The following is a 14207-nucleotide window of genomic DNA, read 5'->3' as shown; positions in this document are numbered from 1 at the left end:
CTCTAATAAGATTACATGTCATTTACACTTTGAGTGTCAGAATATTGCAACTAAAAATACAATTGAAAACACAGTGGTGCTAATAAAACTTGTTTTGTAATCTGTAGTGATATGTGGTTGCTTAACATGACATTGAAATAATTGTTGCTGCATAATCCAGTGGCATTTAACAAGGATGTCGCGTGAAGCTGTGGCCATCCCAGTCCCAGCACTTGCAAGACCAGGACCATAGGTCCAGGAATCTTCATTCTCAAGTCCTGTCCTGTTTTATTAAGTTAATGGGACAGTGTCGATGAGTTATTCCTGCTCACGTGGCTTTTGGGGTTCAGCAACATGTAGTGTGCCATCTATATATACGTGAGAAATGATTCCTGGCTCAACTAACTCGAAGTTGCAAAGGATTACCTATCGCCTTAGCAAAATGCATTAGCAAAATGCCCTCTTTGGCGCTTGCTTTCTTTGAGGCTCCTCTTCTCCCCTTTCTTCCTGTGGTGCTGTCTCTGCCTGGAGTTGCAGATGGGACGGAGCAAGAGGCATAACCCCAGGGCTGCCGGCGGGTCAGAAAAGCAATAAATAATCAAAAGTGCTATGACATGTCTTGTAATTCCCTGTTGCAAAGCAGCACCTTTTCTTCAGCTCAATCTCTGACATTGCTGTGGCTGCAACCCCCCCCATCATCCTGGGCTAAAGGCTCGGTTTCTTCCAGGAGGCCGGCGCGGGTGACTGAGTCGGTGGCATTTGGGGACCGACCCAGCGTGGGCAGAAATCTCGGGGGACAGTGGTGTGGGCAAGGGGCTGTGCGGGTGCAGCTGAGAGGTTGTAACTGCAAATAATAATGACGGAAAGTAGACACACGGGGGGTTTAATGCAATACACTTAAAGCTCAGACAGGATAATTAAAGGAGGTGGTCAGAGGGTGCCCTAAAGACCCTTGGAAGGCACACAAAACCTAGTTAAAAAACACCTGTGTAACATAAGCCCCACAGGTCAGCAGAAATCTCCTCTCCCCAGTTTATTCTGCCAGCAGGCTTGGAGCTAAGCTGGGTGCTGCTCAGGCTTCTGAATCATGACCTGCCTTGAAACACAGACAGAAGAAACATGGGTTTGTTTGAAATGCGTGACTTAGTACCAGGAATTGTGCTAGCATTCAGATATTAGAAGGTCAAAAATGCTACAAGCAATGACTAACAGCCTGAGTGTGTTTAATGGAGAATTCCCTCGGTGCTGCGAGTGGGATGGGGCATGAAGGGGACCAAAACCAGGCTGGAACTTGGTGGCACGGCAAGGGCTGGGCTTGGGGGTCTTGAAGATCCAGAAGGTGCATTGGATGTGCATCGTAACCTGCTTTGCTTTGAGCCCTTGGTCCCCTATGGCATTAAGAGCATGTAGGCGGTGGCTGTGGGCTCAACAAGTCTTCCTCCCTGCCCTGGTCCCTGTGGATCTGCTGCCTCATGGTCAGGGGGGGTTCCCCAGCTTGGCATGACTTGGGTTGAGCCGCATGGGCATGGGCAGCACACCTGGGCTGCAGAAAGAAAAGGGTTTACAGGGAAAGGGGAGCACTAGCGATGCTTCTGTGTCCTGCCCCTATGCTCTGGACTGTCCTGATCTGGTTTTCCTGCTCCTGCCTCTTTTGATCCATAGCAAATGTGTAAATTAATTTGAAAAATTTAAAAAGGGCGTGTTTACAGACTCCTAGTGCCTCTTAGCATTGGAAGAGGTCACAGCACACATGATAGCGTATTTGCAGATGCTTCAAACTGTGCATGTTTGCTGTGTTGTGTTCAAGCTCCACAGAGAAGCAAAAATATTTAAAAAACCCCCGAATCTGGGCCCAAATCACTTTTTTTTAACCTTCAGTAGTGCTTTTGAAGTGGTTGTGTCTTGTGAACAGATCACAACAGGGTTTCTTATACTTTCATTTATTTGACCAAAGGAAAATATATTTTCTTAGGCTGAAACACAGGACTCAGAATATATTTTTCTTATATATATGTAATGTAAATATATTTTTCTTAGCCAAAATGTGGATATAAAAAGCCATTGGGTGCAGGGAGGCTGCTTAATGCATGGGAAAGGTGAGTTTCTTTGGTAGTTGCAGGTTATCTGGGACATGATGCTTCTTCAAAGGGCTAGTGCCTGGTGCTCAGCTGGGTGATATGGCTTGATATAAAAAAGAATCATAGAATCAAAGCATGGTTTGGGTTGGAAGGGACCTTTAAAGGTCATTTAGTCTGAACCCCCTGCCATGAGCAGGGGCATCTTCCACTAGATCAGGCTCAGAGCCCTGTCCAACCTGGCCTTGAATGTTTCCAGGGATGGGGCATCTACCACCCCTCTGGGCAACTGGGTCCAGTGTTTTATCACCCTCATTATCAAAAATTTCTTCCTTGGATCTAGTCTGAATCTACCCTCTTTTAGTTTAAAACCATTACCCCTTGTCCTATCACAACAGGCCCTGCTAAAAATTCTGTCCCCATCTTTCTTATAAGCCCCCTTTAAGTACTGAAGGGCTGCAGTAAGGTCTCCCCGGAGCCTTCTCTTCTCCAGGCTGAACAACCCCAACTCTCTTGGCCTTTCCTCACAGGAGAGGTGCTCCAGCCCTCTGATCATCTTTGTGTCCCCCCTCTGGACCCGCTCCAACAGGTCCATGTCTCTCCTGTGCTGAGGACCCCAGAGCAGGATAAGCAGCGGGGTGCGGAGTTGTCTGCCGTAGGAGAAGGGGTGGTGGTCCTTGGTAGCTGATCTCAGCAGCCTTTGATAGGTGCTTGGTCAAAGGGGTTTACTCAGACCTGGGAGATGGCCTCCTGCTCATTTCCCTCGGGGTGCTCCAACGTCAAGCGTTGGATCTGGGGAACATCATGGGAAACATGGTGGACCCTGTGTCTATTTTCTCCAATGTGGTGAAACTGTGGCTGTCGTGGAATCATAGAATATCTCAAGTTGGAAGGGACCCATAAGGATCATCGAGTCCAACTCCCTGCTCTGCGCAGGACTACCTGAAACTGCCTTGAAGACCAGGACAGGTACAATGAGAGGTCTTCAGGTGCTGGTGGTAGACAGGCACATCACTGCGGTGTCGTTAGAGGACAGGTCAGGTGCCTGTGTTCAGCTGTGTTTGCCAGGGCAGGGATCAGTGGCCTTAGACACCCCGACAAACCGAGACTCAACTGGGATCTGTGCTGGCTGTGCTCACTGTGGGAACACCAGGGCTGACAAAATAAGAGGTAGAAAAGCACAATTTTGCACCTGGAAGGTAGCTTGTTTAATTGCAAAAATCGTTTGCTTGCTATTCTGGCAGAGCTGCAAGTTCAGGTACTTGTAGCGTGTGGATGGGAGGGCCAGCTTACATCCTGCAGCACTGCTTGTAGCACTTGGCCCAAAAAGCCACCCAAACTCATCAAACGTGAAATGCTGATCAGAGGCAATATATAGAAAGCACTGCAATAATTTGCCTAAAACCAGAACTTTGCTTAGAGAGACCCTTTTTTTTCGGTTTCTTCTAAAATTGTGATTGAATTGCTAAATTATTAGTGCTATGTTATAATTCTTGCAGCCCCATAGTTATTGGGGTTGTTCTTGTGAGCGGCTGAAACTCTGACCCTGCTTCTGGCTTGCTTTGCAGGAGGTGTACCGGATCCCGAAGAAGAGTCAAGCAGAAAAGGAGAACAGTGGTATGTACTCACGTTTTCCCATGTATCGCTCTGCTCCTATGAAACCACTTAATTTTCCCAGTCTGGGTTGTCAAGAGATGCTCTGCCTTCATAGCTTGGCATTCCTACTCCTTGAAAACAGCTCCTGTAAATACGGAAGATAATCTAAGCAGTGGGTGATGGGAAATGTAGCCCTGAGGCTGATATGGGGCAACCTATAACTTGTTTGAATGAAGATGCTGTTGACTGACAGAAGCTACTGAAACTGCAAGAGAGGGGAGCTAGCAATACTCTGAATTATGAAAGTTCTCTCCCTTTTACCTGTTTTCCCCAACAGCTGACCGTGGGAGAGAGACAGCGGGCCACAGGGATCAGACTCCTACTCCGAAGAACCCCATCCTGAGTAGAGAGCGGGATCCCGAGAGGCAGAGCCAGAGTAAAGAGAAGAAGAGACGGAGAGACTCGTTGTCCCCTCCATCTTCAGCGTATGAGCGAGGAACGAAGAGGCCGGAGGACAGGCAAGTTGTCTAGTGGCAGTGGTGGCAGGGCTGAGGATCTGACCTCTGGGCTGGGAGTGTCGGATCTGCAGTAGTCCTGGGTAAAAACTCTGGGAAAAATGGTTCTGGTGATCTTTGAAAACACCCAGGGATGGGGAAGGAAATTTTTTTGTAGAGGAATCCCATGTGTGTGGTGAGATGCATTCCCTGGCTGGAGCTGGGTGGCTCCTAGGTGTTAGGTGGCCTCTCCTCTTGGATAACCTACACCTTCATCTTCAGATAACCTACACCTTTGTCTTGAGGCACTTTTTGGGAATTAGGTGGGTGACAAGGGAAGCTATATCCAGCTCTCGCACAGAAATGAGGGATATAGCCCTCCTAATGCAGAGACGTCTTCTGAGTCCTTCAAAACCCATTCCCTTCTTCTAATCCACCTCTCCCCAGTGCACGTGGGGATTATTCTAAACTTAAACGAGGAAGCCTGTACCTGTACAAGAGCTAGCAGTACCCAAGCCAAACAGGATTTCAAACACAAAACAACTTCCTTGACTGAGTCAATATCCCCCCAAACCATTGAGTGCAAGGAAAGTGGTCCAGGTAGGTATGACCCCACCAAGCTGATGCTGTGTCTCCTGTCTTCCCTGGGAGTGGCGGCATCGTGCTGCCTCGGCTGAGAAAGCACCTCTTAAGCTTTAAAAACCTTGTGGTGGTTTTACCTTGTGTTTCTTTTTTGTGGGTGCTCCATTGCCCGATGGAGTCCCACCTACCCTGCATATGTTTTGCAAGTAATGGATACAAGGGAGAGCGGGGACTTCAAATTTACTTACATCTTATAAAAAAAAGATTTTTAAATGCAGGATGTCTAGGGAAACAAGGCATGAAGTCTATAAGCTCCAGTGAAAGTACAAAATACTTTAAATTACAGTGCACACAGATGCTGAAAATAAAGTAGAAAACGAAAGCAACCCATTTGTGTTGCACTAGCGTGAGTTGTGCCCTTCCACGTGAAATACTTCTGCTAAGGTCTGGTGGGATGAGTGTTTGGAAGAGTAAGGATAAGGGCTAGATAACTGAAATGTAGACGTCTTTTGTCTTAATGAGTTGGCCGGTTCAAGGAACAAGCAGAAGCAAAAAATATTTTTAATTATTAGCTGTTCTTCAGGATTTTAAGTGAGAATTGGATCGCTGCAACAACCCTGGCAGCCACCGAAAGCTGCCTTTTCCTTTTCCTATAGATTCAGCGCTTTTAGAGCGCCCAAGCCTGCGCTGGCTCCCAGGGTTATTCCCCAGCACCCCGCGAGCGTGTGACCGGGCACAGCCAAACCTTCCCAGGGGCCGAAGGAGCGATAGAGGTGATGGTGGTGGCAGGGCTGGTCCAACACAGTGCGTGAATCAGCGGCTGCTTGCTACCAGATGCTCGTTTTCCTCCCTTGAAAGTTGCTTCTTAATTAAGAGAAGGAAAATATTCCACGTCTTGCATTTCAGGGAGACTTCAGCTCATGTTAAAGGCAGTAAGAATACTGAGGAATTTCCTTTAAAGAAGTCAGTTTTCTGTTGTCCCTCTTAAATAGGATCTAAAGCCACTTAGTAATTAGGGAACAATGGGTAGTGAGTCAGCCAGACGAGGAGAGTTTTGTCCTCGTATTGAGTTGTGCTGGGAAACTTTAAAACATCTGGATAAAAAATAAGACGTAAATCTATAATACTGTAATGTAAATCTATACTACTGTAATTAGCCATTTGGGGGATGGAAGCATCACTGAGGTCTGGGGCTAGACGTGGAGCTGAGTAACGGCGGTGTGTCAAGAGATACGAAGAAGGATGGAATAAATAGCGTATCTTTTGTGTTATTTTAAATAGAACAAGCTCTTTTGTGGGCAAGGAGTCGCCTGCTCTGGCTCTTCCCTCCTGCAGCCATGTCCTCATCAGTGAGTGGTGCTCGCCAGGAGAAGGACTGGGGTGCTGGCATCCTTCCCTGAGGATGCTCTTCCCGCTCTGGCTGTCCCCCTTGGTTATATGAAGGATTTAATAAGACAAAATAATAAAATAGGTGGAAAGAGGAGCAGAGCAAACAGAAGAGCATTGCTGGCTTGCTTGATGCTAAACCCTCGGTTTTCTTCTGCCCGTCCCTTCACGCCGGCTGCCTCTCGTGTAAACTCTCCAGGCAGTGCCAGGAAAGACTTTAATTATTGAAATCAAACTCTTCACGTCAATAAGGTTCACATTAACAGATCCTTGCAGCTACTCTGGGAACACGAGGGAACATCTTAAGTGTATCTGTTGGTAGCAATGTGCTTTTGATATGTAAATGGAACGCATGAACATAAAGCGAGTATATAGAGAATATACTGGATGCTTTGTAGAATCCATTATATTAGGGCTGCAAAGCATTTTTGCTTGTAATCCCTGTTTTACCACACTCATAACTTCTCAAAATATCCACCTTTGATCTGAAATTTTCCATGGTTGAGGTTTGATCAAAGTCCTTAGGCTTTTTTTTTTTTTTTTCTTCTTTAACTCCTTGGAAAAATCCCTCCAGCTGCTCTGCATCTCGGGATGAAAATTCTTATTTGTAAAAAAGAATTTAAAAAATCCATCCACACTTTATTATTTTTTAAGCTGAATCTGTGGTCTAGTAAATAGCATAACTCTAAACAGAGACGTGCTGTTTGTAATTCCCTTGTTCTTTGTCATGTCTGCAAACACGCAGTGTCTAAGGCGGAGTCCTTAGTTGAGAAAGATGGGGTGCTTTCCCCATCGCTGAGCTGGCCTGGTCTTTGGGGGTGAAGATGCTGTGGTGAGAGCTGTGCTTTCTGTTTGGAGACCCTCTTCCAAAACCGTTCTTCAGTGGTCCTGCTTTGGGAAACCATGACAGAGGGTCTCCAGCATGGGTACTCAGCCTGTTTGGGGGCACCCTGCTTATTCTGCCCTCTCCTTGGGTTCCCTGTTGGTCCTGGAGATGTTGCTTCCCCTCTCCGGGTATCTTGGTGCTGCCTAGCAGGTCCTCCAGACTACCTCTGCTGCATCTTTGCATCTCCGTTAGCTTCAGCACCAACTGAAGTGTATAAATCCAGTGGCACCACTTAGCTCATCCTCTGCCCTGGCTCCTTGCTCATGGATGAGCAGGACCAGTGGGTGTTTCTCCTCTCTATGTGTTGCCACGGTTGGTCAAGCAGCTGAAAACAAATGAATGTTTTTAGGAGTTGATGCTGCTGTTGGGCATTTGGGTCCCCCCAGGTCTGCCACCGTCAGTGATGGCCCTTTTACTGCTGGAGCCCTGGACCTGCAGGTTTCTGAGGTCTCACAAAGCCTTTTCTTTTCTTTCTCTCCCAGGTATGACACACCAGCATCTTCGAAGAAGAAAGTCCGGCTTAAGGATCGCAATAAGCTGTCCACGGAGGAGCGCAGGAAGCTGTTTGAGCAGGAGGTCGCCCAGCGGGAAGCCCAGAAACAGCAACAGCAACTGCAAAACCTGGGGATGACGTCCCCCCTGCCCTACGACTCCATGGGCTATGGCACGCCCCACCACAGCTTTATCGGCTACCCGCCTGGCTACCCCATGCAAGCCTATGTAGACCCCAGCAACCCCAACGCTGGCAAGGTGCTGCTGCCCACGCCCACCATGGATTCGATGTGCTCGCCAGCGGCGTACGAGCACCCGCAGACTTTGGTTGGGCACACGGTGGAACCAACCCTAACTACTCCTCAGCCGGTACCAGTAGTCCAACATGTAGCAACAACGATGGAGGTTACAACTCCACAGTATGTAGCACAAAGCGATACCGTGGTCCATCAAGAACCCAACGTGGCCGTCCTGCCCGTGGCTGCACCGGGACCGGTGCAGAGCCAGAGCTACGGAGTCTGGGATTCCAGCCAGCAGACTGTAGCTGTACAACAGCAGTACTCACCAGCCCAGTCCCAACCAGCCATATATTACCAAGGACAGACCTGTCAGACCGTTTACGGTGTGACATCCCCCTACTCACAGACGACCCCACCGATTGTACAGGTAATTTCCATTTCAGACACAGTGTGGCACAAAACACCCACAAAATGAAGAGTACCAGCCTGGTACAATTTATTTGCTCAGTCTTTGCTAGTGTTCTTAATATGAGAGCATCCCACTTTGCTCTAATATTAAGCTGAAGTAGCACTTCTCAGATAACTTACTATGCATGAGTCTGACAAAAGCACATTTAGGCAGGGTATTTTCCATGTACAAATGCCATATGTCATAATTGTTGGGGCCAAGCAGGAGTTCACAGCTTGCAGAGACTTTTTTTAACCTATTTATAAAAGTTATTTTTTATTGTTTTCTTGATTGTTGATTCTGGTGAACGGATATTTCTGTGTAAGAGATTCCACTGTCACTGACCAAGTAAGCAGTAAAACATGGAGGTGTGAGCTTGCCTTCTGTTGACCTTGGGAAGCAGGGTCTGGAGCTACCAGCTTTTGTATGACTTAAACCAACCAAAAAACCCAACAGATCAACCTTTTTTATCTGTTTTCTCTGAATTACATGTCCCTTTCCATCAGGCTCAGCCTTGAGCTCCGAATGACCATGCTGAAGTGCTGTCTCCTTTTACTTTGTCTTCCTTAACAAGGATATTGGCGTTCAGCAATGCCTAGTTCTTCCTAAAAGCAAGATGTAGGCAATTGTACGACTCCTGCGATAGCAAATAGGCCAATTGTATATGAAGATCGTTTGCTTGAACCCTGCCTCAGTCACTGGTTATTGTTGTTTGGTTTGGAAGTTATCTTCCACTAGTCCTCGAGGACTATTATCCTCTTCTTGCCTCTGCTGTTTGCTTCCCAGTAAGGGAAGCTGTACCATGTCTTCCAGCAAAGGGTTTTTTGGTAAAGCAAGCTGACTTGTGGTTCCCTGTGCTCTGTTTCAGAGTTATGCCCAGCCAGGTCTCCAGTACATCCAGGGCCAGCAGATTTACACGGCTCATCCGCAGGGAGTCATAGTGCAGCCACCGACAGCAGTAACTACAATCGTCGCAGCTGGGCAGCCTCAGCCCATCCAGCAGGTAAGGCTTGGTGGCTCAGAAAAGATAGGGAGTGTTCATCTACTACATCTGCTTTGGGTTTCTGTGATTTGCCATGGCTTCTGGATTCTGTGAAAGCGTTGGTGGTACCAGCCGGAGGAGTTTCCCATGCGGCAGCATGCTGGCAGCCTTTGGGATGCTGCTGTCCAGGCTGGATGTGGGCAGCAGACATATTTTTGGGGGTTTTGAGCCCAGATCATGTTGTGTTCGGGCTTTCTGCCAGCGCATCTGAGGAGGCTGTGTATGGGTGGGTGCATGGGAGCTCCATGTCCTGCTTTCACTTCTGAAGCCCATCTATCAGAAATGGTGGTTATGGCATCCACCACGGAGGATTTAAGAGCACGGGTAGCAAAATGGCTGTATTACAAGCTCAGGGTGTGGTCGAGTGGGTGCTTGGGATGTTTGATGAAGAACTAGAGAAAGATACTGTCCTCGCTACTTCCTGGGCCAATACTAATGTCGTTTTTAAGTTTTACCTTCAACAAAGTCATTGTCGTGGGGGAAAGAGCTGTCAGGGCTGCTCTGACCACCCTCACAGCCACTCATGTCTTTCTCTTCATCCCTTTTGTGCTATTTTCAGCCAGAGCTTGTGGTGACCAATAACCTCCTGGACTTGCCTCCACCATCCCCTCCAAAACCCAAAACAATTGTCCTCCCACCCAACTGGAAAACAGCCCGAGATCCAGAGGGAAAGATCTACTACTACCATGTGGTAACAAGGTGAGTGTGATAACAAGGTAAGCGTGATGGCTGCTTCGGGCTTGGAGTTTGATGGCTCAAGCAAAGGGATTGGGTGTAAGAGAAATGGATGGTCAGCCCTTGGTGTCTCGTTAGGCAGCTGGCGGGGTGCTGCTCGTTAGCTGGGTGTGTGGGAGGCTGAGATTGCTCAAAACCTTTCCTTCATCTCCATAAATGTGGCCTGGGGATAGAGCCCCGTTTTCTGCAAGCAGAAGTGTGATGATGGCAAACGATTTCCTTACAAATGATGACTTCAGCTGTGCATCGAGTTGTAACCCGGTGTGATAACACGGTGGTGAGGAGCTCCACTTCTGACATCGCATTGCAAAAAAAAAAAATCCCATCAAAGCAACGTCTTTCTCCCCAGCATCTTGGTCAAGTTGGATTTTGTTTTTTTTGACATCATCTTTGGTTCCCATCGCTCTGCCAGAACACGCCATGCCCCACATGGTGCTGAAATGGCAGCAGAATTAACAGGCGGAGAGAGACCTTGTCTGCCGCTCGTGCTCTGAAACACCCGTGCGGCTCTGGCAGCGGTGCCAAGCAAATAACCCCTGTCTGTGGAGGCTTTAACATGCGTACGAACGTTGCGGTGGGCACGCCATATGAACAGGAGGTCTTTGGTGGCTCAGAGATCAGCCATGATCTGTGGTGTGCGGCATCAAAGGGTTTGTTTTCTCACCCTCATTTTTTTTTCCATCTTCAAACCTCTGGTCTGTTCTGGAGCAAGAAATAGAGTTTCCCGGTGTTTTTCCCACACCTTTGCGATCAGTTTTGGAAGGCACCAGGTTTTTTGGATCAATACCTGTGAACTTATCTAAAATGAGTATCATGAATTTTAGGCTTCTGGAAAGGACTTTTTTTTCTGTATGGGGATCCATCTCTCTAAAGGGTTAAACCTCAGTATTTTCTTCCATGTCTTGACTGTCTTGATGTCAGTTTTTGTTACTTGTGCACATATCTCTGCTTCGATTGATCTTTTCAGTCTCCTGTTTGGACTCCTTCCTGCTACCTTCCACATCAAGAGGTGCACCAAGGGCAGTGCAGAAGACCTTCAAACTCCAGAAAGAAAAAGAAAACAGTCGAGCAGGAATTTGTAATTTGTGCCGTGGTTTGGAAGTCTTGCAAGGAGATGAGGAGACCCAACTGAGCCTTCCCCCTTGGCGAGGAATGCCTCCTCCGTGCATCTTCTGCAGCTACTTGAGAAGCCACTAATTGAATATAATTAATCTTGAACTTCTTTGAGGAACACATGCTGGAAGATTTCTTTCAATCCTTCTTTTTAACTGTATATTTTCCAAAAGGATGAGGCCAGTAGAGGAGAGCAAATCTTACTTGTTGATATGCTGTCTTGTTTTAATATTTCATTCTACTTGGCAATCAAATTAATAGTGGTCCAAGGTCAGGGATATTCAGCAGTATCTGGAGAATTAAGTAGCAGGATGAAGCACATGGGGGCTCATTGAAATAAGACTTTCGTTCTTCCCCCCAGCACATCCTGAAAAGTAAAACGCCCTGAAGTGGGACAGGGTTTCTGATACAGGTCAGAAACCTCGAGAAACTCAAACTGGCAGCTTCTTTTGATGCAGGCTTTCAGGATTTCTTTGTATTGAGCTGAAGAGTGCACATCGGGGCTTCACACAGAGTCTAGAGATGGAAAATAGTTGCCATGTTAGGTGACCTCCAAACCTAACGAGGTCTGGAGATCTGTCCTTTGCATCCCTCTTGTTTAGTCTGTTTGTGAGTGAGTCCTCTCACCTGAGGGAGAGTCCCATGCTCGCCCTAGTCCTGCAAAGACAGCGGTCTGTCCTGCTGGCCCCCATTTCTCCTGGTTGTGTTCCTGCCCTGGTCTGTGGTTTTCCTCCCCGGCACTGTCTTGTATTTGCTCTGGGATGCCGATGGCTGCCCACTCCTCTCTTCCCCACCTTGAGGAAATCCAGACCAGTTCTCCCCATCCTTCCCTGGTTTGAGCATGGTGGGGCTCTTCCCTGCTTGTTGGCCTGCTGAGCCCGAGCAGGCTCTGATGGCTTTTCCCATCTCAGCCAAGATGTTTCTGGAGAAATGGTGCTTCCCGCGTGCAGTGAGCCAAGAAGAGCTCTGGCCGTGCGTTTAGCCTCTTCTAGCATATGGATGAGCTTCATGTCATCTGCCCATCCATCCTTTCAAGCTCCTGCTCATTCCTGTGGTCTTTCTCAAGATCTGTGGTCTGTGTCCTTTCCACAATGAGATACCTGTGGCTGAACGCTTAGCTCAAGGTACCAACAGCTGCCCCTTGCTCTGCAGGAAGCAGTACCTTTCCCAAGGTCTCTGCTGTGATGTCTCCCATCTTTCCTTGCCAGAATCACTGACCCTCTTTATTTACTGCCTTTATTTATTTATTTCATGCCTGTGACAAACTTCCCTTGATCCCACATTGAGTGTCATCAGTGCTAGAAAATCATGCAAATTCCGTTTTTTAAGTTCTTCTTGCTCGGCTTTAGCCTCCTCCACCTTGGAAGCCTACTTAACCTCATCATTAATAGCAAGATAAGGCCATGCGTTACAACCCCGTTAAGAGTTTTGATGACTGATGGAGACGTGATGTCCCAGTTGATGGAGCAATTGATAAGCAGGTACCGGTTACTTTTAAGAGTGACAATGGTCTGTCTGTCTTCCTCCAGGCAAACCCAGTGGGACCCTCCTACCTGGGACAGCCCAGGGGATGACGCCAGCCTTGAACACGAAGCTGAAATGGACCTCGGGACCCCAACGTACGATGAAAACCCCATGAAGGTAAGCGCGGGGGTCAGCGAGAGAAACTCAGCGTTAACATCTCTTGGACAGACCATGGGGATAATCCTGTCCTGCAGAGTAGGAGCAGTGAACACCAGGGCTGTTGTTGGGGTTGGTACTGACTTGGGAGGGTGATGGAGGGACAGCAGCAAACTAAGATAAGCTGTAGTGGCTATATTGACCATGGGGCCACCATTTTTTTGTGCTTTAAAATAGTGGTAGAGAATTAACGGAGTTAAGTTGTTCTTCTCTTGCCACTGTGAAATACCTGATGAAATACGCTGTGCTGCCCGGTAGCTGCTGAAGAGCAGCTTCCCTTTGTTGCTGCCAGGTTTTGCGGTGGTGACAAATAGTCGAGCAGAGATTTTCGTTGTGCTCTCACCTCCTGATCCTTCTGGGTGCTGGCTTGGTAAAGACCCCGGTGCTCCTTTGTTCACCTCTCGGGCTGTGCTGACTGCAGCTTGGGTGAATGCAGGACTTACCTGGGGGGCAGCTAATGTTCTGCCCTGGATTCCAAGCATCACTGCAACCTCATGTGTGGAGGTGACCTTATAACTCGCCAAAAAAAGGGGCATGAGGTGGAATAACGTTGAAAAAGGAAAAACTAACGGTGCAGCAGCAGAAGCAGAGGAGCTGGGAGCTCTGTGTTGGCTTCCACCACCAGCTGCCTTTCTGCTTTCCTGGTGAGTGCTGCAGCATCTCCATTGCTTCTGCTGCCAAAGGTAACGCCTGTGAGGATGGAGCTGCTTTCCAAATGGGGCTTGATTTCCAGTTAGGTCCCTCTGCGGCCACATCTACCCTGGTGCTTGGGAGGAGGGGACTTGACTGAGCCTCCTTGGAGGACACGTCTGCCATTAGCGCAGGTTTCCAGCTCTGCCAGCCCTTGCAAAGCAGGGAGGGCAGAGTCTGAGCAGCGGTTGCTGAGCCCCTATAGATAAATTACCCTATATACCTTTCTGATTCCCTAAAAAGAAGAGAGAAGAGCTGTGGAAAGAAAGGTTTGTCAGGTTGTAACTCTCGGGGAGCAATTCTGTCGATGCTTGGGTGATACCCACCTACCCAGGACTGATTTTGCTGTGGGTACTGAAGGCATTGTCTGTCCTACAATGCCCAGGAACGTCCCGCTCTGCTGCCATCACCTTTCCCATGTGCTGCCAGGATCCTAAGGGTTAACCCAATCCCTGTAAAGCCTCCAAGTACTTCAGCCGGGATTCCTGGTGACTTCACTTAAACTATATTATTGACAAATATTTATGTCCCTGTAAAAAAGTTAATTAGAAAATGAACTAAGAGTTGGCACACGGTGCTCAGCTGAGGAGCCTTTACTTCTGCAGAGAAATCCAGAAAAGCCTTTTAAATGATTTTTGTCCCTGGGTCAGCATCACATGTACCCTGCTGGCATCCCCTGTGGTTCTGGAATCCTCGACAGGCAAAGGAGCAAATATGTCACGGCACTGGGAGGATTCATAAACACGCAAGTGTCCTGGGATCGCTGGGGC

At 48.0% G+C, this 14207-nt stretch overlaps 1 protein-coding gene across 1 annotated transcript in view; it reads left to right on the top strand.

Moving 5' to 3' along the window:
* Positions 1–14207, top strand: part of SETD2 (SET domain containing 2, histone lysine methyltransferase) — a 69067-nt gene that overhangs the window by 48592 nt on the left and 6268 nt on the right. The window contains exons 13-18 of the mRNA XM_069778408.1: positions 3623–3671; positions 3988–4168; positions 7481–8156; positions 9046–9180; positions 9779–9918; positions 12597–12708. Of these exons, the coding sequence (XP_069634509.1) occupies positions 3623–3671; positions 3988–4168; positions 7481–8156; positions 9046–9180; positions 9779–9918; positions 12597–12708 (1293 nt within the window). The remainder of the gene's footprint in view (positions 1–3622; positions 3672–3987; positions 4169–7480; positions 8157–9045; positions 9181–9778; positions 9919–12596; positions 12709–14207) is intronic.

Source organism: Haliaeetus albicilla, chromosome 2, assembly GCF_947461875.1.
Source record: "Haliaeetus albicilla chromosome 2, bHalAlb1.1, whole genome shotgun sequence".
Lineage (NCBI taxonomy): Eukaryota > Metazoa > Chordata > Aves > Accipitriformes > Accipitridae > Haliaeetus > Haliaeetus albicilla.
Note: the sequence above shows the minus strand (reverse complement) of the source record. Positions and strands in the feature narration are given on the sequence as shown.